General features: G+C 40.5%; 1 protein-coding gene across 5 annotated transcripts in view; it reads right to left on the minus strand.

Moving 5' to 3' along the window:
- Positions 1–26884, minus strand: part of Smurf (SMAD specific E3 ubiquitin protein ligase) — a 288864-nt gene that overhangs the window by 30050 nt on the left and 231930 nt on the right. For all 5 annotated transcript variants that reach the window (XM_070088416.1, XM_070088415.1, XM_070088412.1 and 2 more), the window contains 5 exons: positions 19744–19993; positions 18563–19355; positions 16553–16731; positions 9188–9353; positions 394–549 (listed from right to left, as the gene is read on the minus strand). In XM_070088416.1, coding sequence (XP_069944517.1) covers positions 394–549; positions 9188–9353; positions 16553–16731; positions 18563–19355; positions 19744–19993 — 1544 coding nt within the window. The remainder of the gene's footprint in view (positions 1–393; positions 550–9187; positions 9354–16552; positions 16732–18562; positions 19356–19743; positions 19994–26884) is intronic.

Raw genomic sequence — 26884 nt, forward strand, 5'->3', positions numbered from 1 at the left:
CGTGTCTTACAACATGCACCTTTCAACACTAGTGAGACACTTTTAGTGATTTTAATGTGTGCCTGCATGCCAACACAGAGTGTAAGTTTATTTAGGTACAGGTACACATAAGTACAATTATCAGAGTATACATATATAAAATATGCAGTAACTTTAAAAATAACTGAAATTTTGTAAAGTTTCCAGACATAATTGAGATGTGGAACTCACAGGATGTAAACAGAGTGGCGCACGGACACCATAATGGCGAATCAGGGACCCCCGCCTTATATCGTAAGGCGGGGGTCCACTGTAATTTGAGATGTCCGTATTACCAAATCGCCGTAAAGTGAAGTGTCGTACAGCAAGGCCCTCCTGTATAGTACAGTACAATACAGTAAGTTAATCACTTACTTTGAGTCTTGTGTTGGCTTTCCAATCATCAATATCTATTTTTCCAAGACCACCAATAATTAGTTCCAATTCTCTTTCATCAAATGGCTTCAGTAGTTGCTGTGGGACTACTTCAGTGAAGCCTTTCTGAAGAGCTGCAAACTGTTGCTCAATACCCTGGAACACAAGCCTTACTTGAATTATGCTTGACCAAAAAAGGACATACAGTACTATATAGACAATTAAAATTTTGTTAAATTCCTGAAAACCACAATGTTAGACTTAAGATTACCATAAATCCTAGTGTATAAGTCAACCCATGCTATAAATTGATTTTCAGCTAAAATTTCTAATTTAGGCTTATACCCACCATACAAGCCAGAGCCCTAAAAATAAACAAATCACTATCAGGCCAAATACAGTAAACCACACCATTCATGCCTTCACCTACTATGTTTGTCAACAGTGTAATACTTGTGTAATAAATACATAAAAACACCCACACATGCTAAGTAAAAGGACACAAGTGCAACTAATGTGACATTTTACTGTGGCAATGTTTCGCTTTCCAGGAGCTTTGTCAAGCCGTTTGCCATAACGGCTTGATAAAGCTCTTGGAGAAAGAAATGTTGTCACAATAAAATGCCAAGTAGTTGCACTTCGTGTCCTTTTACTTAACATAGTCGGTAATTCTACCAACGTTAATACAACCCACACATGCAAACACGCACACACATACAAGAGGTATGATAAAACTCATGGAGCAAGGAGAAATTGACCTAGTAGTGACCAGTGAAGAGATGGGGCCAGGAGCTATGATTTGACCCCTGCAACCATAATTAGGCAAATACAATTAGGTGAGTAAAAACACCGTAGCAACATTCATAAGCAGGCTCCCTGGCTAAGACTTAAGTCATGTGATACCCATTTGAACCATACACCTAAACCACAGGCCTCTCTCTCAAACTCAACCAGGCCTAGCAAACAGGTAGATGTGGATGGGATGGGCTCCACCACAATTACCAATAGAATGCATCTATAATAGTTAACACGATTCAGTTTTTGTATCTACTTTCCACCTTTTGTTCTGAAGGTTCACCTATTGTGGTGATTACCTTTTTTTTTTTTTAACAGTTAAATTTTTTTTCAATGAGCCAGCCATATTCCACCAAGGCAGTGACCTAAAAAGAAAAACAAAAGTTCCCCTTTAAATTCAGTAGTTTATACAGGAGAAGTGGATTACCAGCCCTTTGCTCCCGGGATTTAAGTTGCCTCTTACGACACGCATAGCTTATGGAGGAAGAATTCTTGTCCACTTGCCCATGGAGATAAGGGGAAATAAAGAACAAGAACTACTAAGAAAATACAGCCTCTCCTCACCTAGCGATGTACTCGCTTACCGACAACTCGGACTTACGACAGGCTCTGACCAGTATGCATACCTAAATAATGTATATTAGAGCTGACTTCCTCTATTCTGTTTATTACAATATACAGTACACTACTGTATACACATTTAAAAATATACCAGAAATGTTATCAATGGTGCAAAGGTGATACTATAACAATATCAAAGATGGTTGACAAAAATGCACTACCATTATAGTATGATCCTCACTTAGTGACGAATTCGTTTACCGATGTGGTCCTAGGAACAGAACTTAATCACTAAGTGTGGAGAGGTTGTAGATGGGTGTGTGTATATATATGCATGTACATGTACATGCATGTGTAGTGTGACCTAAGTGTAAGAAGTAGTAGCAATACAAACTTGAAATTTTGCATGTTAGTGAGATGGATAAAAGACACCAGCAATCTTACCACCATGTAGAACAATTACAGGATCATTATCTAGTTGTAGCTACAGTTAGAGTAAGAGGTAGATGGGAAAAGAGGAAAATGGCAACAACAAGCAAGAGGGAGGTGAAAGTGTATAAACTAAGGAAGGAGGAAGTTCAGGTGAGATATAAGCAACTATTGGCAGAAAGGTGGACTGGTGCAAGTATGAGTAGTTGGGGGGAGGGGGGGGGGGGTTGAAGAGGGTTGGAATAGTTTTAAAAATGCAGTATTAGAATGTGGGGCAGAAGTTTGTGGTTATAGGAGGGTGGGGGCAGGAGGAAAGAGGAGTGATTGGTGGAATGATGAAGTAAAGCGTGTGATAAAGGAGAAAAAGTTAGCCTATGAGAGGTTTTTACAAAGCAGAAGTGTTATAAGAAGAGCAGAGTATATGGAGAGCAAAAGAAAGGTGAAGAGAGTGGTGAGAGAGTGCAAAAGGAGAGCAGATGATAGAGCAGGAGAGGCACTGTCAAGAAATTTTAATGAAAATAAGAAAAAATTTTGGAGCGAGTTAAACAAGTTAAGAAAGCCTAGAGAACGAATGAATCTGTCAGTTAAAAACAGAGTAAGGGAGTTAGTAGATGGGGAGATGGAGGTATTGGGTAGATGGCGAGAATACTTTGAGGAACTTTTAAATGTCGACGAAGAAAGGGAGGCAGTAATTTCATCCACTGGCCAGGAAGATATGCCATCTTTTACGAGTGTTAAGAAGATCAGGATGTAAGTGTGGATGAGGTGTGTGAGGCATTACGTAGAATGAAAGGGGGTAAAGCAGCTGGAACTGACGGAATCATGAGAGAAATGTTAAAAGCAGGGGGGATATAGTGTTGGAGTGGTTGGTATTTTTGTCTAATAAATGTATGAAAGAGGGGAAGGTCCCTAGGGATTGGCAGAGAGCATGTATAGTCCCAGTGATTATGTGTGAGTGAGGTGAAAGTGTTGAATGATGATGAAAGTATTTTCTTTTTGGGGATTTTCTTTCTTTTTGGGGATTTTTTCTTTCTTTTTGGGTCACCCTGCCTCAGTGGGAGACGGCCGACTTGTTTAAAAAAAAAAAAAATTTGGTAGTACCTCTCTCGGTGGTTGTTGTCTACCAACCTACTCCTCTGAGCAGTTAAATTATAAAATTATTTTTGTTATTTTTTTACCAAATGCATTCTTATTGTGTGTATGCACATTTTATGCATGTAATGAGAGCTCATATTTGTTTGGAAGATTGGTCAAGAACCACAGACTTTATATTTAAGCTTCTGTTAGGGTGGAATTACCATAATTTTCTTCCCTGGTTAGTTTTTAACCAAATACAATCATACTTTGTATATGATCACTCTATACACATATGGAGACCTTGCACTTAATTGGAAGAGATGAAAACTATGAGTGCCTAGATGTCCACAGCTGAAGTGTCTCACAAGAGGTAGGATGGTGGTGCAGCTAGCTGTGTCACTCATGCTCACAGCCCCACACTGCAGCCCCTCAACCAACCCACCTCTTATGTTGCCTTTTCTTTATCACCCTGTCTTGTCTCTGGATGTTAACCATGGCACAAAAAAAAAAGGAATAGCAGTCACAATGGAGGTGCTAAGAAGAGAAAGTCCAAATGTTTTTAAAAAATGAAAGAAAAATGTATAGAGAAATAATAGTCCCAGGCATTGTATTAGCTATGTCTATTTCTCTGCAATGAATACATGCCCATTTTCTATGGAATACACAGTAACTGTGTCAAACACAGTTCCCTTGAGATTAACTAAACTTTATTTAACAAGTTTTTTTTTTTACTTAGGCTTGAGGTATGCATACTATTTTTTTTACATCGGCCTTGAGAGCACACACATTTTTTTTTTTTTTCAACAAGTCGGCCATCTCCCACCGAGGCAGGGTGACCCAAAAAGAAAGAAAATCCCCAAAAGGAAAATACTTTCATCATCATTCAACACTTTCACCTCACTCACACATAATCACTGTTTTTGCAGAGGTGCTCAGAACACAACAGTTTAGAAGCATATACGTATAAAGATACACAACATATCCCTCCAAACTGCTAATATCCCGAACCCCTCCTTTAGAGTGCAGGCATTGTACTTCCCATTTCCAGGACTCAAGTCCGGCTATATAAAAATAACCAGTTTCCCTGAATCCCTTCACTAAATGTTACCCTGCTCACACTCCAACAGATCGTCAGGTCCCAAATACCATTCGTCTCCATTCACTCCTATCGAACGCGCTCATGCACGCCTGCTGGAAGTCCAAGCCCCTCGCCCACACAAAACCTCCCTTACCCCTTCCTTCCAACCTTTTCGAGGACGACCCCTACCCCGCCTTCCATCTCCTACAGATTTAAATGCTCTTCATGTCATTCTTCTTTGATCCATTCTCTCTAAATGACCAAACCACCTCAACAACCCCTCTTCAACCCTCTGACTAATACTTTTATTAACTCCACACCTTCTCCTAATTTCCACACTCCGAATATTCTGCATAATATTTACACCACACATTGCCCTTAGACAGGACATCTTCACTACCTCCAACTGCCTCCTCACTGCTGTATTCACAACGCAAGCTTCACACCCATATAAGAGTGTTGGTACTACTATACTTTCATACATTCCCTTCTTTGCCTCCATAGATAATGTTTTTTTGGTGGCCTGGTGGTTAACGCTCTCACTTCACACGGTGAGGGCCTGGGTTCGATTCCCAGCCAGAGTAGAAACATTGGACGTGTTTCTTTCCACCTGTTGTCTATGTTCCCCATCAGTAAAATGGGTACCTGGGTGTTAGTCGACTGGTGTGGGTCGCATCCTGGGACACTGACCTAAGGAGGCCTGGTCACAGACCGGGCCGCGGGGGCGTTGACCCCCGGAACTCTCTCCAGATAAACTCCAGATACCTCAACGCACCACACCTTTTTTCCCTTAACAATCCTATGATTAACCTCATCCTTCATAAATCCATCCGCCGACACGTCAATTCCCAAGTATCTGAAAACATTCACTTCTTCCATACTCCTCCTCCCCAATTTGATATCCAATTTTTCTTTATCTAAATCATTTGATACCTTCATCACCTTACTCTTTTCTATGTTCACTTTCAACTTTCTACCTTTACACACACTCCCAAACTCATCCACTAACCTTTGCAATTTTTCTTCAGAATCTCCCATAAGCACAGTATCATCAGCAAAAAGTAACTGTCAATTCCCATTTTGTATTTGATTCCCCATAATTTAATCCCACCCCTCTCCCAAACACCCTAGCATTTACTTCTTTTACAACCCCATCTATAAATATATTAAACAACCATGGTGACATTACACATCCCTGCCTAAGACCTACTTTTACCGGGAAGTAGTCTCCCTCTCTTCTACACACCCTAACATGAGCCTCACTATCCTCATAAAAACTCTTTACAGCATTTAGTAACTTACCACCTATTCCATATACTTGCAATATCTGCCACATTGCTCCCCTATCCACTCTATCATATGCCTTTTCTAAATCCATAAATGCAATAAAAACTTCCCTACCTTTATCTAAATACTGTTCACATATATGCTTCAATGTAAACACTTGATCTACACATCCCCTACCCATTCTGAAACCTCCTTGCTCATCTGCAGTCCTACATTCTGTCTTGCCTCCAATTCTTTCAATAATAACCCTACCGTACACTTTTCCTGGTATACTCAGTAAACTTATTCCTCTATAATTTTTACAATCTCTTTTGTCCCCCTTCCCTTTATATAAAGGGACTATACATGCTCTCTGCCAATCCCTAGGTACCTTCCCCTCTTTCATACATTTATTAAACAAAAGTACCAATCACTCCAACACTATATCCCCCCTGCTTTTAACATTTCTGTCATGATCCCATCAGTTCCAGCTGCTTTACCCCCTTTCATTCTACGTAATGCCTCACGTACCTCCCCCACACTTACATTCTGCTCTTCTTCACTCCTAAAAGATGGTATACCTCCCTGGCCAGTGCATGAAATTACCGCTTCCCTTTCTTCCTCAACATTTAAAAGTTCCTCAAAATATTCTCGCCATCTACCTAATACCTCCCTCTCCCCATCTACTAACTCCCCTACTCTATTTTTAACTGACAAATCCATACGTTCCCTAGGCTTTCTTAGCTTGTTTAACTCGCTCCAAAATTTTATCTTATTTTCATTAAAATTTCTTGACAGTGCCTCTCCCACTCTATCATCTGCTCTCCTTTTGCACTCTCTCACCACTCTCTTCACCTTTCTTTTACTCTCCATATACTCTGCTCTTCTTATAACACTTCTGCTTTCTAAAAACCTCTCATAAGCTAACTTTTTCTCTTTTATCACACCCTTTACTTCTTCATTCCACCAATCACTCCTCTTTCCTCCTGCACCCACCCTCCTATAAACACAAACTTCTGCCCCACATTCTAATACTGCATTTTTAAAACTCATCCAACCCTATTCAACATCCCCCACTACCCATCTTTGCACTAGCCCACCTTTCTGCCAATAGTCGCTTACATGGGTACATAAAAAGTACATTATGAAAATTAAACCTTGGATAAATCATTTAAGTAAAAAATTGCACATGTTTGAGGGCCTAAGCCTCACTACATTCAATAAGGCCTAGTGGAGCAGTGTCAACCCTCTCCACACATTTCTGGCTCAACAAGAAACAACATTGATAACATAAAATGTCAAAAACATTAACCCTTTCATTGGCTCGTCAGTAGATCTACGTCACTGACACCAAGGTCACTTGCATAAACCTCAATCTTGGGAGCTCAGCTCCTTTGCATAAGCTGTGAGCAGTAAATTCTGATCTGGATATGAGAGAATGGGTCCTCATGGAGAGGGTGCACAGTATAAAAAAAAAATCCTGCCCCACGTGGTGCATGATGGGAAAAGCAAAACTCTGACCTTGTGTTTGGTTTAAAATAGCAGTTTTGAGATATTTTCTAGTACAATTTTTAAGATTTTATTGACTTTTTTTATTTTGTTTGACATTTACTATCCTCGGCTAGCATTTTTACAGCTGAATTGTATGCCATTCTTGCAGCACTTATCCGTATTGCATCTATGCTTGTGTCATCATTTGTGGTCGTCTCAGACTACCTTAGTGCTCTACAGGCTATACGAAAATTTGATACACCTCACCCCCTAGTCCTCCGTATCCAACTTTGGCTATGCCGTATCTCTACCAAGCATAAAGATATTGTTTTTTGTTGGGTCCCTGGTCATGTTGACGTACAGGGCAACGAACAGGCAGACACTGCTGCGCGGTCACCAGTACATGACCTACCAGTTTCACATAGAGGTGTTCCATTTACGGACTATTTTGCTGTAATAGCTACCCACCTTCATACCTGTTGGCAACAACGTTGGTCTAATCTACTCGGTAACAAACTTCATTCTATTAAACCAAGCATAGGTTACTGGCTGTCTTCTTGTCATCAGTGTCGAGGTTGGGAGACTACTCTCTCCCGTCTTCGCATTGGCCACACTTGTCTTACTCATGGGTATCTCATGGAGAGGCACCCTGTTCCTCTCTGTGAGACATGTCAGGTTCCGGTATTGGTTAGCCACATTCTGTTAGACCGCCCTCTCTATCAACGAGCACGCAGAATTTACCTCCTACGTTGTCTCCGCTCTACTATCTCTTTACCTTCCCTTCTTGCTGATGGACCCTCCTTTAATCCTGACTCTCTCAGTGACTTGACAACAACTGACTTACTCCACAAACTCTGATGACGATACCTTTCGCAGTCCCCTCAGCCCTTTCTACCTCAATCTCTTGCTACCCCCTACCCCTGTACTATCCACTGCCCCGCTGTTCTCCGTACCCTGCTAATTATCCCTCTCCCTTTTGCCACCTGATACCCCTGCTTCCTTCCTGCCCTGCAGCGCTGTATAGCCCTTGTGGTTTAGCACTTCTTTTTGATTATAATAATAATAATAATTTGGTATTATTTCACAGAATGGAAGATATTCTACTGAAATAAAGATGATTTTGTTTAGTTTCAGGACTGGAAGTAGCTTGAAAGTGGGTTCAAAGTAGCAGAAATATTTCCCTCCAATAACTTGTTGCCATTCAGCCCTGTTCACTGTTACTTCTCAGGCCTTTTCTACATCTATACCTAGCTTTCTCACATTCACTTGCATATCTGTTCATCTTAGGTTTCCTCTTTCCTTTCTACCCTTATATTACACAACTAAATGTACTTTCAAAACTATCATTATCCATTCAACATGACTATACCATTGAAAATACATTAATGAAAAAATAAACATTAATTCCTGAGTAATTTCATGTATTGTACTCAGGTTTTACTGAGAACACGCATCTGAAGATATGTGTGTAAGGACATGGAAGTGCCTGGGTATTTCCATTTATTTGTTCAACATATTTTTTTCACATTTGCAATCAGGCATTTCTTTTTCAACATGCCAGTCATCTCCCCGAGGCAGGGTGACCCAAAAAAGAAACACTTTCACCATTATTCAATACTTTCACCATCATTCACACATAATTACTGTCTTTGCACAGGCACTCAGATGTGGCGGTTCATGTCACACCAAACAGCCAATATCCCAATCCCCTTCTTTAAAGTGCAGGCACTGTACTTCCCACCTCCCGGACTGAAGTCCAGCTAACTGGTTTCCTGAATCCCTTCACAAAATATTACCACTGCTCACACTGCAACAGCTCAACAAGTCCCAAAAACCAATAGTCTACAATCACTCCTATCTAACGTGCTCACATGTCTGCTGTATGTCCAAGCCCCTTGCACAAAAAACCTCTTTTAACCCCTCCCTCCATCATGCATTTTTTTTGCAATTTATTCCATAACTATACAATTTATATAACTTTTCTCAGTTTCATGAGCTACAAATTTTAGGGTTAATCTAATACACAACATACCAATCACAAACTTTTAAAACATTCAAAAAAGTAAAAACAAAAAAAAAAAAAAATTCTGTACAAACCTGCATAAATCTGTAGTTGACATACAACCTAACATATTCCTTTTTGTTGTCTTCTGTAACCACAACACTACCACCACCTGGCTTGAGCTCTCTCATCTGGAGGACACCAAAGCTCTCATGCTCAACAGTAAAGGTGTTGTCAATGATATCTGTAATGTCATTCTCCCTGCAAACAAAATAAGAGAATAGGAACTTAAAATAATAGCAAATTTTGCCACCAGTCACTCCAAAGCAATATGCAAAGTGGAATGCACAATGATTACGATTAAAATTATTGCACAAACACGAATTCTCAAATTGTTTTAGTCATTTTTTCCATTTTTTCCAGTTTCATGATAGTATCACATAACTATGACCAAATACTATTGTGAGGACTAATTGTGAATGCAAGTAAGTGTTCTTAACCCCTTGACTGTCGCAACCCCAAATCCTGAGGTGCCTCCTGGTGTCACAAAAATCCCCCCCCCCAATTTCTTATGAAATGATAGAGCATCTTTTCCCGATTGTAATGACACCAAAAGAACTAAATTTGATGGAAAACGGACAGAATTATACTCTCGCGAAGTTAGCGACCTCGGTGATATTTACGAATCAGTGATTTCGCCCACTTTGAGCCCTATTTTCGGCTAATTTCATTGTTCCAGTCAACCAAACTCACAGCTATTTCTTTAGAACTCCATTTTTTCTATTGACTAAGTACAAGAATCTGCCCATTTACCGATTTCAACTACCCAATAACGTGGTCATAAATTTGCAATTTGGCCAATTTCACGAAAATTAAAAAAATATGACAATTTCAAAATAGAGTCCAGAATGAACAATGCAGACATTCCTGGCTCTACAAAAACATTTTCTTTGTTCATCAGTCACGTCTCCAGGCCCCTCTGATATTACTCTTGTTTTCTATTTTGAATTTTTATTCACACAAAAAATAGAAGATTTACTGTTATGCAGACTACTGCAATATTGTAATAATTGTATAAATAATGTCAACCCATTCATGACTGCATATCAGAATGGCTACTTGGACATTTATTGGAAAATGACATCATTTGTTTACTTTTGAACATCGGCAAAAATCGAACATTTCCCCTACATTGAGCTCCATTTCAAGGTTCTTTTCATAGTAAAACCAATCAAAATCACCTCTATTTCTATATTATGTTTTCCATTCTATCAAATGAGACCAAGAAAACGAGAATACAACCATAAATACTGTACAAAAATAGACCATAAAGTTGGCATTTTAATAAAAAAAAAAAACAACGGTCGGAGTTTTTTTTTCTCATTATGCACTGTGTGCTGCAGGATTTTTTTTATATGATGCACACTGACCACACAGACCCATTCTCTCACATGTGGGCCTACCAGTTTTCTCCTGCTTGATTTGAATCCATTAGAATTTTATACGTCAAAAACGGTGGCCCATAAGACGTATATATATGACCAAAACAGTCAAAGGGTTAATACAAAGGAATTATGAACATGCTCTGCAAATCAGTAAGTACCTTCCCAGTTTTCATGCATTTATGGAACAAAATGTACCAACCACTCCAAAATTATAGATGGCTGTAAAAGAAGTGAATGCTAAGAGTGGAAGATGAGGAGCAGGCTTTAAAGATAACAATTTTTATATAAAATGAGTTAGCATAGTTTTTTTTTTTTTTTTTACTGATGACAAGTGCTTTTGGGAGATTAGAAGAGTTAACCCTTTATCGTGTTCGCCCATTTATACATACGGGCGTGAACGCACGTTTTTGCACATGTCATCCTACTCTCACTGCGCATCTGGGTTCCCATTTTCTAGTTCACACCAATCACAAGCCTTCTGTGAGTCGCTCCAGCTAAGGGATGATGGCGTCTGCTCACTTCCCATTGATTGAGAGACCAAAATGTACACACCTCTAACTTGGCGTCATCCAGAGCAGTTTTTTTTCCTCGAGTTACATTCATATACCCTAAGATTTTACCCTCTGCAATGTTGATAAGTACTGATTTCTGTGTCATTAGAATTTAAAAAAGAAAATGAATGCTGAGGATAACTCTGCTCCTGTAGCAATCTATAATTATTTACAAGGAATTATAATGATCTACAGTGGAACCTCAAAAATCGAACTTAATCCATTCCAGGAGCTAGTTCTAAATTCGAAAAGTCTGAAATTCGAAGCAATATTTCCCATAAGAAATAATGGAAATACAATTTATCCGTTCCAGAAACCCAAAAATATTCACACAAAAAATACATTTTATAGAGATTAATTACAGTTTTACATACAACAAATACTATAGTTTTTAATTATGTATAGTAATACATATAAAATAACATTTTTGCTTACCTTTATTGAAGATTGGTGATGGCATCCGGAAGATAGGGAGGAGGAGAGAGGGAGTTGGGGTTAGTGTTTGGAAGGAGAATCCCCCTCCATGAGGACTTCAGGTAAAGCCCTCTCTGGGGTTACTTCCCTTCTCTGTCTTTTAATGCCACTAGGACCAGCTTGAGAGTCACTGGACCCCTGTCTCACAAAATAACTGTCCACAGTCCTCTGTTTCTGGTGCCTCTTTAACATTTCCCTAAAATGGGACATGGTTCTGTCACTGAACTTGTTGCAAAGATGGCTTGTTTCAGCTTGCTCAGGGTGGTACTTCTGCACAAACATTTGGACATCATTCCACTTGGCACAAATCTCCTAAATCTTTGAAGAAGGCACCTCATCCACTCCCTCTTCCTCCTCCTCTAAAGCAAGTTCCTCAGCTGTGGTCTGATACTGCTCCAGATGAAGCTCTTGCAGCTCTTCAGTGGTTAGCTCTTCCCTGTGGTCCTCCAACTCTTCCACATCCTCACCACTCACCTCCAACCCCAGGGTGTTCCCCAATGCCACAATAGAGTCCACAACAGGCAGAGGGTGAGCTGAGTCAGGGTCAGGGTCAGCCTCAAACCCTTCAAAATCCCTCTTTTGGACACAATCTGGCCACAATTGTCTCCAAGCAGAGTTCAAAGTCCTGGAAGTCACTCCCTCCCAAGCCTTACCTATAAGGCTTATGGAGTTGTAGATGTTGAAGTGATTCCTCCAGAACTCTCTTAGGGTCAACTTGGTGTCTGTGGTCACTTCAAAGCAATTTTCAAATACTGCTTTTGTGTAAGAGTTTTTTGAAGTTAGAAATGACCTGCTGGTCCATGGGATGGAGGAGAGGAGTGGGGTTAGGAGGCAAGAACTTCACTTTCATAAAACTGAAGTCCTTAGACAAGAGGTCTAATAAGTTTGGAGGATGAGCAGGAGCACTGTCCATTAACAGGAGGCACTTGAGTGGCAATTTCTTTTCCTGGAAGTATTTTTTCACACTGGGGCCAAACACTTCATAGACCCACTCTTTGAAAATTTGTCTTGTGACCCATGCCTTATGATTAGCTTTCCACAAGGCACATAACTTGTTCTTAAAGACATTGTTTTTCTTAAACACTCTGGGATTTTCTGAATGATACACAAGTAAAGGCTTCACTTTAACCCCTTCAGGGTCCAAGGCCAAAATCTGAAGTGGTGCTCCAGTGTCCAAGAAATTTTGAAAAAAAAAGAAAAAATATTTTTTCTTACAGAATTAAAGAGCATATTTTTGTGAAGGTAATAAGACAAAAAAAAAAAAGTTCTGATCAGTACTTACCGAGATACAGTGCCAAGAAGTTTGTCAAAAATGATGTGGTGGCGGCAACATCAACAAATTCCACATACGCGCATTACATTATTTAGCTGTTTTTTAAGTTTTTTCTTTTCTTTTCCAATTTTTTTCTATTCCTACTAACATTTGGGGCCTGAGAGACCAATACTGTATATAATGTATATATATAAACTCACTGTATTGAACACAATAACCGCACTAAAGTTATCATATTATTGTTTACCACTGTTGTTTATTACAATAAACATGCACAAATCTTGTATAATACTAATGTTCTATCATATATTTACATATTTACAATCACTGGACATGGTTTTAGAACTGCTGGAGCTTGTGGAACTCCTTGAAACAAGGCACCATGCACAGAGGCACCTTACATTCCTCACACATAAACCGAGTGTCTTTGCGTCTTTGTTGCCGTCGTTTTGTTTGTGCACAGACGATGCATCTCTTCTGAGCAAATTTCTTCTGAGTTGAAGGAAGCTGTATTATGAAATGATCACCTTCCCTCCTCAAACGCTTGGGTATATCCTGAGTAATTCGAGGACCTTGTTGTAGAGCAGGTGTTCTTACCTGGTACTTCATTATGAGTTGTCTGACAACAGACAAACAAAATTCGCCATACGGTGGTCTGTTGCCAGTCTTTATTTGGTACATATTATATGCATTGAGCATAGAAATGTCCACTTGTAACTCTTACGAACACAGTCAACAAAACCAATCTGCATGTCACATTTGTCAACCAAGCGCATGTTTTGTGTATAATCAATCACTGTCACTGGTTTTCGAATACGTTCATTAGTCACTCAATCAACTTTGCCACTGTCTTGCATTTCATTACGGTGAATGGTTGTCAACAATGTGACATCTCGTTTGTCATGCCACCGTAATGCCATGATGTCATTGGCAGTAAACACCTGCATGTCATCACCACGAGCACCTGCGTTGAGCCTGAGCATATGTTTACGATTAGAACGCACTGTGCCCCACACATCTGTCTTGTTCACTCGCATGAAATCACTGAGTAATGGGCTTGTGTACCAGTTATCGGTATATAATGTATGCCCCTTACCAAGATAAGGTGCCATCATGTTTCTCACTACGTCACCTGAGATACCCAATAACATCTTGGTATCTTTCAATGTTTTACTTCCCGTGTATACAACAATATCCAACACCAGGCCACTGTCACAGTCACAGAGTACAAACAGTTTTATACCAAAGCGTTTCCTCTTGCTCGGTATATACTGCTTGAATGACAGTCTACCTTTGAACAAAATCAAAGACTCGTCAATTACAAGATTCTTGAATGGATAAAAGTATATGCTGAACTTTTGTTTGAGATACATGAAAACATTTCTAATCTTGTATAACCTGTCACTTCTGTCAGGCCTGGTTTTGTCAGAGAAGTGCAACATACGTAAGAGTAAGATAAACCTGTTCACTGGTATGATTTCACTGAAGACCGGGGTAGAAATTAGCCGATCTGTGGACCAGTATGCTTTTATATTATGCTAATAGACATGAGGCATAAGCATTATTGTTGCAAAAAGCAAATACATTTCTGCAACAGTCGTCTCTTTCCACCTGTGTAGTCTTGACTGTGGTGATATGATCGTATTTGCCATGGTGTACTCAAAATACTTATTACTTTCCCTGACAATAGTTTCCATCAATGGCTGGTCAAAGAATAATTCAAAGAAATCCAGTTCATTGGCCGTGGTTCCAAGGGGACAAGTAGGTAGAATTCCACTTTGAGAGTCATCAAAGTGGTGAGGCTTGGGAACAAAACTGGGATTTTGCTGCCAATCCCACATATGGTTTGCTGGTGGATACTGGACATCATAGGCTGGTTGTGCGGGTGATTGTGGTTGCGGTGGGCTGGTGGCTGACGCTCCGCTTTGTCCTTGAACTGAGGAGTCAGCAGCGTGGGTCCCAGCGTGGGCTGGTGAGTCACGCATGGTGGTACCACTACCATCACCACTACCACCATCCACTGATGCCTGTGGGCCACGGGATGTACTCCGTCCCCTGGGCACAGCATAGGGTACACTACCCGAGTGCATGCGGCGGCGAACATACCGACGCTTCACTGGTGAATATAATTCCTCACTATCACTACTCGAATGATCGTCGAGCGCAATAAAATCACAATCCACGTCACTATCATCATCATTACTGAAGTCAGAGGCCTGGCCACGCGAAAATATTAGCTTTCTCTTGCGTTGAGGAACAATCGACCGTGAGTCACGAGTGCCCACACCAGAGGTAGAAGGTTGAGGATCGTCAGGGTTTTCTGCACTATTATCGATATCCTGGTCATTCTTTTCGGTCACTAACTGATCAAAGCCGTAGAATTCGTCTTCATTTCCACTTCCATCAGTGTCAGAACTATCAGATAGGAAGAGGAGAGTCCCAATTTTCCGGGGAGTGAGAGCTGACTTGCGACGAGGCATGGTGAACAAGGGTAACTGAGCCGGCATTCCCACAAAGCTATGCGGGCGCCTAGATTTTTTGTTTATGGCGCACACCCACCACGCAGACCCGTTCTCTCACATGTAGGCCTATGAGCGCTTTCGCGCTAAATTTGACGGCGCTAGAATTTTGGCGTAGATCTACGGTTTGGACACTCAACGTGAAGCCGTAGATCTACGGGACGGACCCTGAAAGGGTTAAAATCACCACTAGCATTAGCACAGAACAAAAGAGTAAGCCTGTCTTTCATAGGTTTGTGTCCTGGCAGTGCATTTTCCTCCTGTGTGATGAAGGTCCTTTTTGGCATTTTCTTCCAAAACAAACCTGTTTCGTCACAATTAAACACTTGTTCAGGTTTGAATTCTTCACTGTCTATGTACCCCTTAAACTCCTGTACAAACTTCTCAGCTGCCCGTTTGTGGGAACTGGCTGCTTCACCATGTCTTACAACATTGTGTATGCCACTACGCTTCTTAAATCTATCAAACCAGCCTCTGCTGGCCTTAAATTCACTATCAGCACTGGTTCCAGGAGTTTTCTGTACCAGATCGGCATGCAACTTCCTTGCCTTTTCGCAAATAATCGTCTCTGAAACACTATCACCTGCAATCTCTCTATCCTTGATCCACACCAGCAACAACTTCTCAACCTCTTTAACTATTTGTGGTCTTTTTTTTGGTTAGCATATTAACACCTTTCGCAAAATCAGCTTCCTTGATTTGTTCTTTCTTTGCCAGGATAGAACCGATGGTTGACTTGTTTTTCCCATACATCCTGGCAAGCTCAACAAGTCTCACACCACTCTCATACTTCTGTATTATTTCCTTCTTCACATCTATGGTGTTTCTCACTTTCTTTACCACAGAGGTACCACTATCAAGTTTCTTTGGGCCCATGGTAGCTTATTTCACAGTCCCACAAGCACTAAACATAACGAAATAATCGTAAAATGCGTGAATGAGAGCGCAGGTTAGTGTTCACTCAAGCATAAACAAAGATAGACTGCTCACGGCGCCTGCGTAGGGACACGGACAGAGCGGGCCGGCAGACAGGTCCGTACCCGGCGGTCTGAAAATAGTGGCGCATTTGATAATAGGGACACAGTTTGTCCGAAAAAATGGTCCTATTTTCAAAACGTTCGATATGTGATACGTTCGATTTTTGAGGTTCCACTGTACATGCATTTTTCTCTCCATAAACCAAAAATTAATTACTCACAGCATCCAGTTGAGTGAACGGTGAAGGTCTGGATCAACAGCTTCAATGTCATCCAGTATGATGAGTTTATTGAGCAACATCTTGTAGAAAGGCATGGAAAAGCCACCATCAATATAGTGCCCATGGAATATAGCCATTCCTATTACACGTCCAACAAAATGGAAATAGGACAAATGTTCCTGGGAAGTGGAGAACAATGGTCATTATTCTGACTGGGATCAGCAGACCAATTCCTACAGATATACAATCATAAAATAAAGTCCAATTATAAGCCACTTACAAAAACAGAAATATAAAAAAAATTAAGACCAGCATCTCCCACTGAGGTATGGTGACAAAAAAAAAAAAAAAAAAATCACCTTTACTCATTCAATGACTGCCTTGCCAGAAGACAGCATTCTAACTTTTGAGATTAAAAAAAATCTACAATACAGAACATGTGTACATATTTGATTATGAATTGAAGATTATTTACTGAATAAAAACAAATAAAATGCATATTTTTTTGAAGCAAATGTAATGTTCTTACTTACATAGCATTAGTGTACAAAATTTCATGCTGAGGGCTAATATACATGTAACTAAATACTGTATTCTTCAGTACAGTAGCTTTGTAACTCATTTACAGAGTGCATTTTTATTGTGTACTTTTAACATAACATGACTTCAAAACTATAATAAAATATTAAATAAACACTCCAAAATACATTAGAAAAAAAACAGAAAGAGCTCTCAAGCTCAAGGATTTCAAAATAATCTTTCACCTGGTTCCTCACCCCTTACTCTGCAACTACACTTCTTAAAATAGATTAGACAAAATCAAGAGTAGGAATGGGTGTATGCATCAAGGACCTGCCTGATATGGGCTAGTAGGCTTATTACAGTGCTCATTTCTTAGGTTCTTATTTTTAGGAGGAGCAGTAGCAGAACTTTGCAAGACATATACAACACTAGAACTATCTTATTAATCAGAATTTTAGCATAACATTATTTAATCATTAATATTCTGCCTTCAGTATCAATTATTTAAATTTGCCGTGACCTCGGCTGGGTTACACACCAGGCCATGGATGCATTGATCCCCGAAACCCTCTCCAGGTATACTCCAGGTACCTCCCACCAAGGTAGGGTAACCCAAAAAAGAAACTTTCACCATCACTCAATCCATCAGTATCTTGCCAGAGGTGCGCTGACATTACTACTCGGATACCCCACCAAACTACAATATCCCCACCCCTGCTTCAGAATTCAGGCACTGAACTTCCCACCTCCAAGACTCAAGTTTCATTAACCAGTTTCCCTGAATCCCTCCATAAATTTTACCTTGCTCACACTGACAGCACTCCACTCCTAACACACTCACACATACCTGTTGGATGTCCCAGCCCCTCACATACAAAACCTCCTTTACCTATTCCCTCCAACCTTTGCTAGAATGACCCCTACCCCTCCTTCCTTCCACTACAGATTTATACATCTCCCAAGTCATACTATTTTGCTCAATCCTCTCTAAATGTCCAAACGACCTCAATAATCCCACCTCAGCCCTCTGAATAATGCTTTTTGTAACCCTGCACCTCCTCCTAATCTCCAAACTATGAATTTCCTATGTGATATTTACACCGCACATTGTTACTATTAACACTAATTTGCTTGTAATGCTTACTGTGTTGTCTGCTATATGAAAGATACCATAATAATTATAATTATTATTAAAGCAATTCTAATTTCATTAGCTAGTCAAAACCAGATCCATAATTCATTCTAAATCACAGGCTATTGGGAACAGGAAACTTTCACAAAAGAGTAAATCCACCTGCTATTTACAACAAAGAGTAGTTGGTGAGATTTTAGTCAAGCACTCATGCCACTCAAACTACCACTTTACCCTGTCATCAGGGAAAATAATAGTAAAGTAACTCAACCTTTTTATTAACCCCTCCCTTCTCTCCTCTTTCCACTGTCACTACATAATTATACTATGAAGCTACTTGGAATATTGAAACTTACTGGATTAACGCTGGAATCTGGATTAATTTGCAGAGTGTATATATCATCCCTAGAGTATTGGAACAAGCCATAGTAAGGGTTGAGCATCTCATGAGACAAGAGGTACAGCCATTCACGAGCAACGCCACCATAATCAAGTCCTTCTTCACCTTTAAATTTCACCATTAATCTCTTGCGTAAATCTTTCGGTCTCATTTTCATGATCTGTCTATAGGATTCCTCAAACACTTCACCCCGTGGAATGTCCAAACGGCAATGACCACTCTGAGGCTGGAGACACTGTAACTCGGCCCTCAACACCTTCATCTTAGCAACTAAATCACGCTTATACTTTGGAAGGCAGTCACCATCCATATCTATCACAGTGGGGTCTTTGGACCCAGGCATATTATTATTACTGCTTATTTGTAGGTTTGTGCTGTTATTCTGAAGCACTACAGAGTTACTGCTATTCACATTAGTAGTCACACCACTTCCTTCACTGCCAATATTGTTGCTATTATTAATACTAGCAGGTACAACAGTTGGACTAATTGGAGTACCATTAACAACTGAGCTATTTGGTTCTTCACTGTTAAGCACACTATTTGAAATAGTATCCCCTGCAGTGTTAGCCTCGGGAGATGGCCCTCTACTTCGAGAGGAGCTATTTCTTCTACTACTCGAGGACCTGTTATTTCTATTATTTGGAACACTGCTGGTAGATACAGAACTATCATTTACAATGCTTCTAGGTTCACTATTACTTCCAGTTTCAATTATACTTGTTCGATTACCTCCCTCACTGCGATTCCTGTAAGGTACAGTAATTATTTCACAAATCAACTATTCCTTATCAAATTTCAAATTCTTTAAGAATTGTTACTCCAGCTAATTAAATAATTTTATTTTAACTTCTTCTAATTTTTGTTTTAGGTCTAATCAAAATGTATGAAAAAATGAAAAATGGTAATCTTTGCAATATCTTCAATTAATTGTAATCTAATTAAATTTCATTCAGATTTAATTATCATCATGTTAAACTGTACAAAATCTCTTACAATAATCCATGGTACTATGTAGACATTTTCTATGCAAAAATAAAGTGTAGCTTAAATAGTATAAAAAAATGGTTTAAAATATGTAGAGTACTGTAATATAAATCATACAAAAGATTGCTATAAAATACTGTAATAACTAACCTGAGAATGTTATTGAGAATGTGTGTATTAGAGAGTCTGGGATCAGTGAACTGAGTTGTACGATTTGTGTGATCCAGAAAGTACGGTCGTCCACTGGGTGTGTGTCTCAGTTCCCATCCTCCAGGGAGAGGGGCTATTTCATCGATATTTACCTGGCCTAAGTCACGTGGCACTCTAGGATCATGCCAGGTGGATGTTCCAGAGTGAATGTTGTAATAGTATACTTGACCTTGCTGTGTGGTTCGCATTTCTAGGAGAACAAAGTAATTTATAAACAGTGTATACATGAATACATACAAAAATTACTCTCATTTCCAATTTCATGGATCTGGGAGTTTTTAATACATTTTAAGTGGTCTTCATAAGAGAAATCTGTAAAAAACCACAATCCATGCCCTACTGCAATTTATGTATGTACAGTGGACCCTCGGTTATTGGCTGTTCCTGTTATTGGCCAACTCGGTGATCGGCCAGTTTTTCAGCTCCCGATGATCAGCCATTATTTTGGTGATCAGCCGTTTCGGACGTGTCCATCCACCGGCTGGGGCCACTTGCACGTCAGTTTGGCTGTGTCTTTCGGTGCGCGAGGAAGCTCCTGCTCATACATCCAAACATTTCACTTGTTTTCCATTTTTTTTGTAGGTCTTTTGCAGTGCAACTGCAAAATAAGTAACCATGGCTCCAAAGAAAGTTCCTAGTAAGGTTCCTGTGGTAAAGAAAGTGAGAAACACCATGGGATTTAAGCATGAAGTGTAGCAGGCATGCAGGGAGTGTAACAGGCATGCAGGGAGTGTAGCAGGCATGCAGGAAGTGTAGCAGGCATGCAAAAAGTGTAGGCATGCAGGGAGTATAGCAGGCATGCAGGAAGTGTAGTAGGCATGCAGGGGGTATAGCAGACATGCAGGGAGTGTAATAAGCATGCAGGGAGTGTAACAGGCATGTAGGAGTGTAGCAGACATGCAGGAAGTGTAGCAGGCATGCAGGGAGTGTAGCAGGCATGCAGGAAGTGCAGCAGGCATTCCAGAAGCTAAGCATTAGTCTTCAATAAAGGTATGTAATACTAATTTAATTGTTAAAAAACTTATTTTTTGGAGAATATTTTTGTCTGGAACGGATTAATTGTAATTACGTTAATTCTTCTGGGAAATATTGTTTTGGTTTTCGGCCATTTCGCTTTTAGGCCGAGCTTCCGGAACGGATTACGGCTGATAACCGAGAGTCCACTGTACAGTATAGACTGTATAGCATTTCTTGAAACAAGCCATTTACAATATAACTATACTAATAAAATTTCAGATTAATATTATATTTTAAGTACATGCATTATATATTCATAAGATAAATACCCAATAAGCAGACATACAAAATTGGGTAAAGAAAAATAAGTTAGCTCCAGTAGGTAGAGAAAAGATGGTCAAGGCAAAAGTAAAAGTAAAAATTCAATGACGAGTTTAACAGAAAAATTTTTAAATATAAATTCATGCCATTCATATTTTTTCTTCCACTTAGTGTTTATTATATTCCAACATAAAATACTGTACACCACTGAGATATGTTTTGGGAGTATGGTATATTGATTCATTTGGCACACTTATCATACTAGAAAGAGAACTGAGAGGCATGGAAATGTCACCCATTTCTGAATTACCTTTGTTTAATGAGATTATTTGGTAATGCTGGTAGCGGGGTGTAAATGATAGACGTCTTCGGAGGCTCCTTTACATTATTGTAATGTCGTGGTGGGTACACAGGCTTGTGTGTTGTGCCCATGGCCTGGGTAGGCCATGCCCACGAGAGGGAACTAGTAGGCCTTGTGTCTTCCTACTAGGCCGCTGTGTGAGTGTGTGTGGGACCAGCTTCCCATAGACTTGGACAGGCCCAGAGGGCAGCACCTTAGTGCCGTGAAATATGAACTAAGCTGGCAGACAGCATGGCTGTCTGTGCAGACAGTACAGGCTGTCTACATTCGCTCGGCCACCTACCTCGTGTCGTCCCGACGCGACAATACTGGTGGTAAAAAATACTCGGTCTCTCTCTCGTAGGAACTGGGCACAGAACACAAAATAAAAAACATATATACAGTGGACCCCCGCATACCGTTGGCCTTACATAACGTTAAATCCGCATACCGATACATTTTATCGCTAAGATTTTGCCTCGCATACCGTTAAAAAACCCGCTCAACGCTGTTCGTCCGAGACGCGTCTAATGTGCGGCCTGAGCCAGCCTCACATGTTCCGCCTGTGGCATTGTTTACCAGCCAGCCTCTGCGGTAACATCCAAGCATACAATCGGAACATTTCGTATTATTACAGTGTTTTTGGTGATTTTATCTGCAAAATAAGTGACCATGGGCCCCAAGAAAGCTTCTAGTGCCAACCCTACAGCAATAAGGGTGAGAATTACTATAGAGATGAAGAAAGAGATCATTGATAAGTATGAAAGTGGAGTGCGTGTCTCCGAGCTGGCCAGGTTGTATAATAAACCCCAATCAACCATCGCTACTATTGTGGGCAACAAAACGACAATCAAGGAAGCTGTTCTTGCCAAAGGTTCAACTGTTTTTGAAACAGAGATCGCAAGTGATGGAAGATGTTGAGAGCCTCTTATTGGTATGGATAAATGAAAAACAGATAGCAGGAGATAGCATCTCTCAAGTGTAAAGTAAAAGGACACAAGTGCAACTAATGTGACATTTATTGTGGCAACGTTTCGCTCTCCAGGAGCTTTATCAAGCCATTACAAACAATACATGGACACAGAGGGTATATAAAGGCTCAGAGTGAGGTGAATACTAGTGAGGTACCATTTCGATGTTCACTAGTGGTAGTAGTAGTGGTAGTGACAAAAGTAATACAATATGGTAGAGCAATTAATTCGTACATGAGTAAAAGGATATAAAAGCTATTACTTGGGTAACATAAAAATAGGTTGGACAAATATAAACTGGAATGAGGCAGCTTGTTTCAGTGTTCACTCTCTGTGCTTTGTGTAGTATAACAGGAGAGACTATGTGATGGCAGGGTTTACTGTTTTCAGGAGGATTCTTGCTAAGACTTCGGAGATGGTGAAGCTGCCGTTGTTTTGTTTAATTGTATTCGAAACAGCGATCAGTGCTGATTCAAGGCACTTGCGTGTGCGGAAATTAGTTTCTTTTATCACTAATTGGGCGTCTCTGAATTTCATAAGATGATTGGTGGAATTTCGGTGTTGTACACAGGCGTTGTTTAAGTTGTCGTTCCTACATGCGTATGTGTGTTCACTGAGGCGGGTGTCGAGGTTTCTTGCTGTTTCACCTACGTAGATCTTGTCACAGCCTCCACAGGGTATAGTGTAAACTCCTGCATTGACTGGTTCGTGGTGCTTGGGTTTTGTCCTGGTTAGATCCTTTATTGAAGTGGTAGAAGCGATGGCGACTCTGGTGTTAGCTTGTGAAAGTACTTTTGAGACGTTTAGTGCAACCTGGCTGTTGGGAAGAATTATAACTTTGTTGGGAGCGGTGTTGATGCGTGGAGAATTGATGATCTGAAGAGCTCTTTTCTTGCAGTCTTTGATGAAAAAAGAAGGAAATTGTAACTCAGTGAATGTTTGGTGAATGTAAGTACATTCCTCGTCAAGAAACTCAGGACTACAAATTCGGTATGCTCTTAGGAAAAACCCGATGATGATGCCTCTTTTGGTCTTGGTATCTTGACTGGAATAGAAGTGTGTGAGATCATTTTTATTGGTGGGTTTCCGATAAACTTGAAATCTTAGGTTGTTGTCTACTTTGTGAATGAGGACGTCGAGGAAAGGTAGCTTGTCATTGGACTCTTCTTCTAGTGTAAACTGAATCGCTGGTTCAACTGCGTTGAGCCTTGCCTGAAGATCCCGTACATCAAAACGTTTTGGAGTTATTACGAGGACATCGTCCACGTAACGTAACCAAGTGACGCTTGAAGGGATGATGTTGGCGAAGTGTTCGGACTCTAGGTGTTCCATGTATAAGTTGGCTAGGACGGCACTTATTGGGGACCCCATTCCCATGCCGTAGGTTTGTTTGTAGAGCTTGTTATTGAAGGAAAAACAGTTGAAGTTAACACAGAGTTCAATCAAGTCAACAAAATCTCCGGGAGGTAAAGGAAGATTAAGGTCCTGGTTGACTTTACGTCGTAGAACCTCGATGGCTTTTTTGGTAGGTACTTTTGTGAAGAGGGAAGTCACATCCAAACTGCTTAGTTTCTTGTTACGGATGGAGAGGTTATGGATGCGGTTGAGAAGGTCGCCTGAGTGTTTAAGATGAGCGGGGCTGATGGTCCCCAGAAGGCAGGAAAGATGTTTGGCAAGAACTCCGGCTAGTTTGTGTGGAGCACTGCCTATTCCTGACGTGATTGGTCTGAGAGGAATATTGTGTTTATGGGTCTTGGGTAAACCATACATGTGTGCTGGTTTAGGGTTGCTTGGTAACAAGTACAGAAGTTTCTTCCCTTCTCTAGTGCGTTTGAGTATTTGTCTGGTTTTGTATAGAAAGTCTTTGGTGAGCGTCTCCCACTGTTGAGTGCTGATGGGTTCGTATGTAGATTGATCATTCAAAAGGTCCATCATTTTAGTGTTGTAGTCACTGGTGTTGAGTATGACGACTCCACCTCCTTTGTCGGCGGTGGTGACGATAATGTTGGGGTCGTTGGCGAGGTCCTTAAGGGCAGTGATGTATCTTCTAGGAAGATTAGAAGAAGGTTCACATAAAGCTGCAGTGAGAAGGCCCTGTATATAACCCTTCTGGAAGTTGCTGTCACTGTGTCTATGGTTCCTGGTAACAAGATTGAGTTGATAGTTAGGTTTGCGTATGTTGGTGGTAAATTTGAGTCCCAGACTCAGTGCTTGTTTCTCGTAGTCGGTTAAGGTGCGTGACGATAAGTTGTTTATCAGGGATTCGCGTCCCATTTCCTTCCATCTTCACAAAAGTACCTACCAAAAAAGCCATCGAGGTTCTACGACGTAAAGTCAACCAGGACCTTAATCTTCCTTTACCTCCCGGAGATTTTGTTGACTTGATTGAACTCTGTGTTAACTTCAACTGTTTTTCCTTCAATAACAAGCTCTACAAACAAACCTACGGCATGGGAATGGGGTCCCCAATAAGTGCCGTCCTAGCCAACTTATACATGGAACACCTAGAGTCCGAACACTTCGCCAACATCATCCCTTCAAGCGTCACTTGGTTACGTTACGTGGACGATGTCCTCGTAATAACTCCAAAACGTTTTGATGTACGGGATCTTCAGGCAAGGCTCAACGCAGTTGAACCAGCGATTCAGTTTACACTAGAAGAAGAGTCCAATGACAAGCTACCTTTCCTCAACGTCCTCATTCACAAAGTAGACAACAACCTAAGATTTCAAGTTTATCGGAAACCCACCAATAAAAATGATCTCACACACTTCTATTCCAGTCAAGATACCAAGACCAAAAGAGGCATCATCATCGGGTTTTTCCTAAGAGCATACCGAATTTGTAGTCCTGAGTTTCTTGACGAGGAATGTACTTACATTCACCAAACATTCACTGAGTTACAATTTCCTTCTTTTTTCATCAAAGACTGCAAGAAAAGAGCTCTTCAGATCATCAATTCTCCACGCATCAACACCGCTCCCAACAAAGTTATAATTCTTCCCAACAGCCAGGTTGCACTAAACGTCTCAAAAGTACTTTCACAAGCTAACACCAGAGTCGCCATCGCTTCTACCACTTCAATAAAGGATCTAACCAGAACAAAACCCAAGCACCACGAACCAGTCAATGCAGGAGTTTACACTATACCCTGTGGAGGCTGTGACAAGATCTACGTAGGTGAAACAGCAAGAAACCTCGACACCCGCCTCAGTGAACACATATACGCATGTAGGAACGACAACTTAAACAACGCCTGTGTACAACACCGAAATTCCACCAATCATCTTATGAAATTCAGAGACGCCCAATTAGTGATAAAAGAAACTAATTTCCGCACACGCAAGTGCCTTGAATCAGCACTGATCGCTGTTTCGAATACAATTAAACAAAACAACGGCAGCTTCACCATCTCCGAAGTCTTAGCAAGAATCCTCCTGAAAACAGTAAACCCTGCCATCACATAGTCTCTCCTGTTATACTACACAAAGCACAGAGAGTGAACACTGAAACAAGCTGCCTCATTCCAGTTTATATTTGTCCAACCTATTTTTATGTTACCCAAGTAATAGCTTTTATATCCTTTTACTCATGTACGAATTAATTGCTCTACCATATTGTATTACTTTTGTCACTACCACTACTACTACCACTAGTGAACATCGAAATGGTACCTCACTAGTATTCACCTCACTCTGAGCCTTTATATACCCTCTGTGTCCATGTATTGTTTGTAATGGCTTGATAAAGCTCCTGGAGAGCGAAACTTTGCCACAATAAATGTCACATTAGTTGCACTTGTGTCCTTTTACTTTACATATTGTCGGTAATTCTACCAACTTTATTACAATCTCTCAAGTGATCATAAGTGAAAAGGCTATGAAGTTGCATGAGGATTTAATTAAAAAAATGCCTGCAACTAGTGATGATGTGAGTGAATTTAAGGCCAGCAAAGGTTGGTTTGAGAGATTTAAGAAGTGTAGTGGCATACATAGTGTGATAAGGCATGGTGAGGCTGCCAGTTTGGACCACAAAGCAGCTGAAAAATATGTGCAGGAATTCAAGGAGTACATAGACAGTGAAGGACTGAAACCTGAACAAGTGTTTAATTGTGATGAAACAGGCCTGTTTTGGAAGAAAATGCCAAGCAGGACCTACATTACTCAGGAGGAAAAGGCACTCCCAGGACATAAGCCTATGAAAGACAGGCTTACTCTGTTGATGTGTTCCAATGCTAGTGGTGATTGCAAAGTGAAGCCTTTATTAGTGTATCACTCAGAAACTCCCAGAGCATTCAGGCAAAAGAATATCCTCAAGGCTAATTTGTGTGTGCTGTGGAGGGCAAACAGTAAGGCATGGGTCACTAGGGACTTTTTCTATGACTGGTTACACCATGCATTTGCCCCCAATGTGAAAGATTACCTAACTGAAAAGAAATTAGACCTTAAGTGCCTCCTGGTGTTAGACAATGCCCCTGGTCATCCTACAGACG

This window comes from Cherax quadricarinatus, chromosome 24 (genome assembly GCF_038502225.1).
Source record: "Cherax quadricarinatus isolate ZL_2023a chromosome 24, ASM3850222v1, whole genome shotgun sequence".
In the NCBI taxonomy this organism is placed as follows: domain Eukaryota; kingdom Metazoa; phylum Arthropoda; class Malacostraca; order Decapoda; family Parastacidae; genus Cherax; species Cherax quadricarinatus.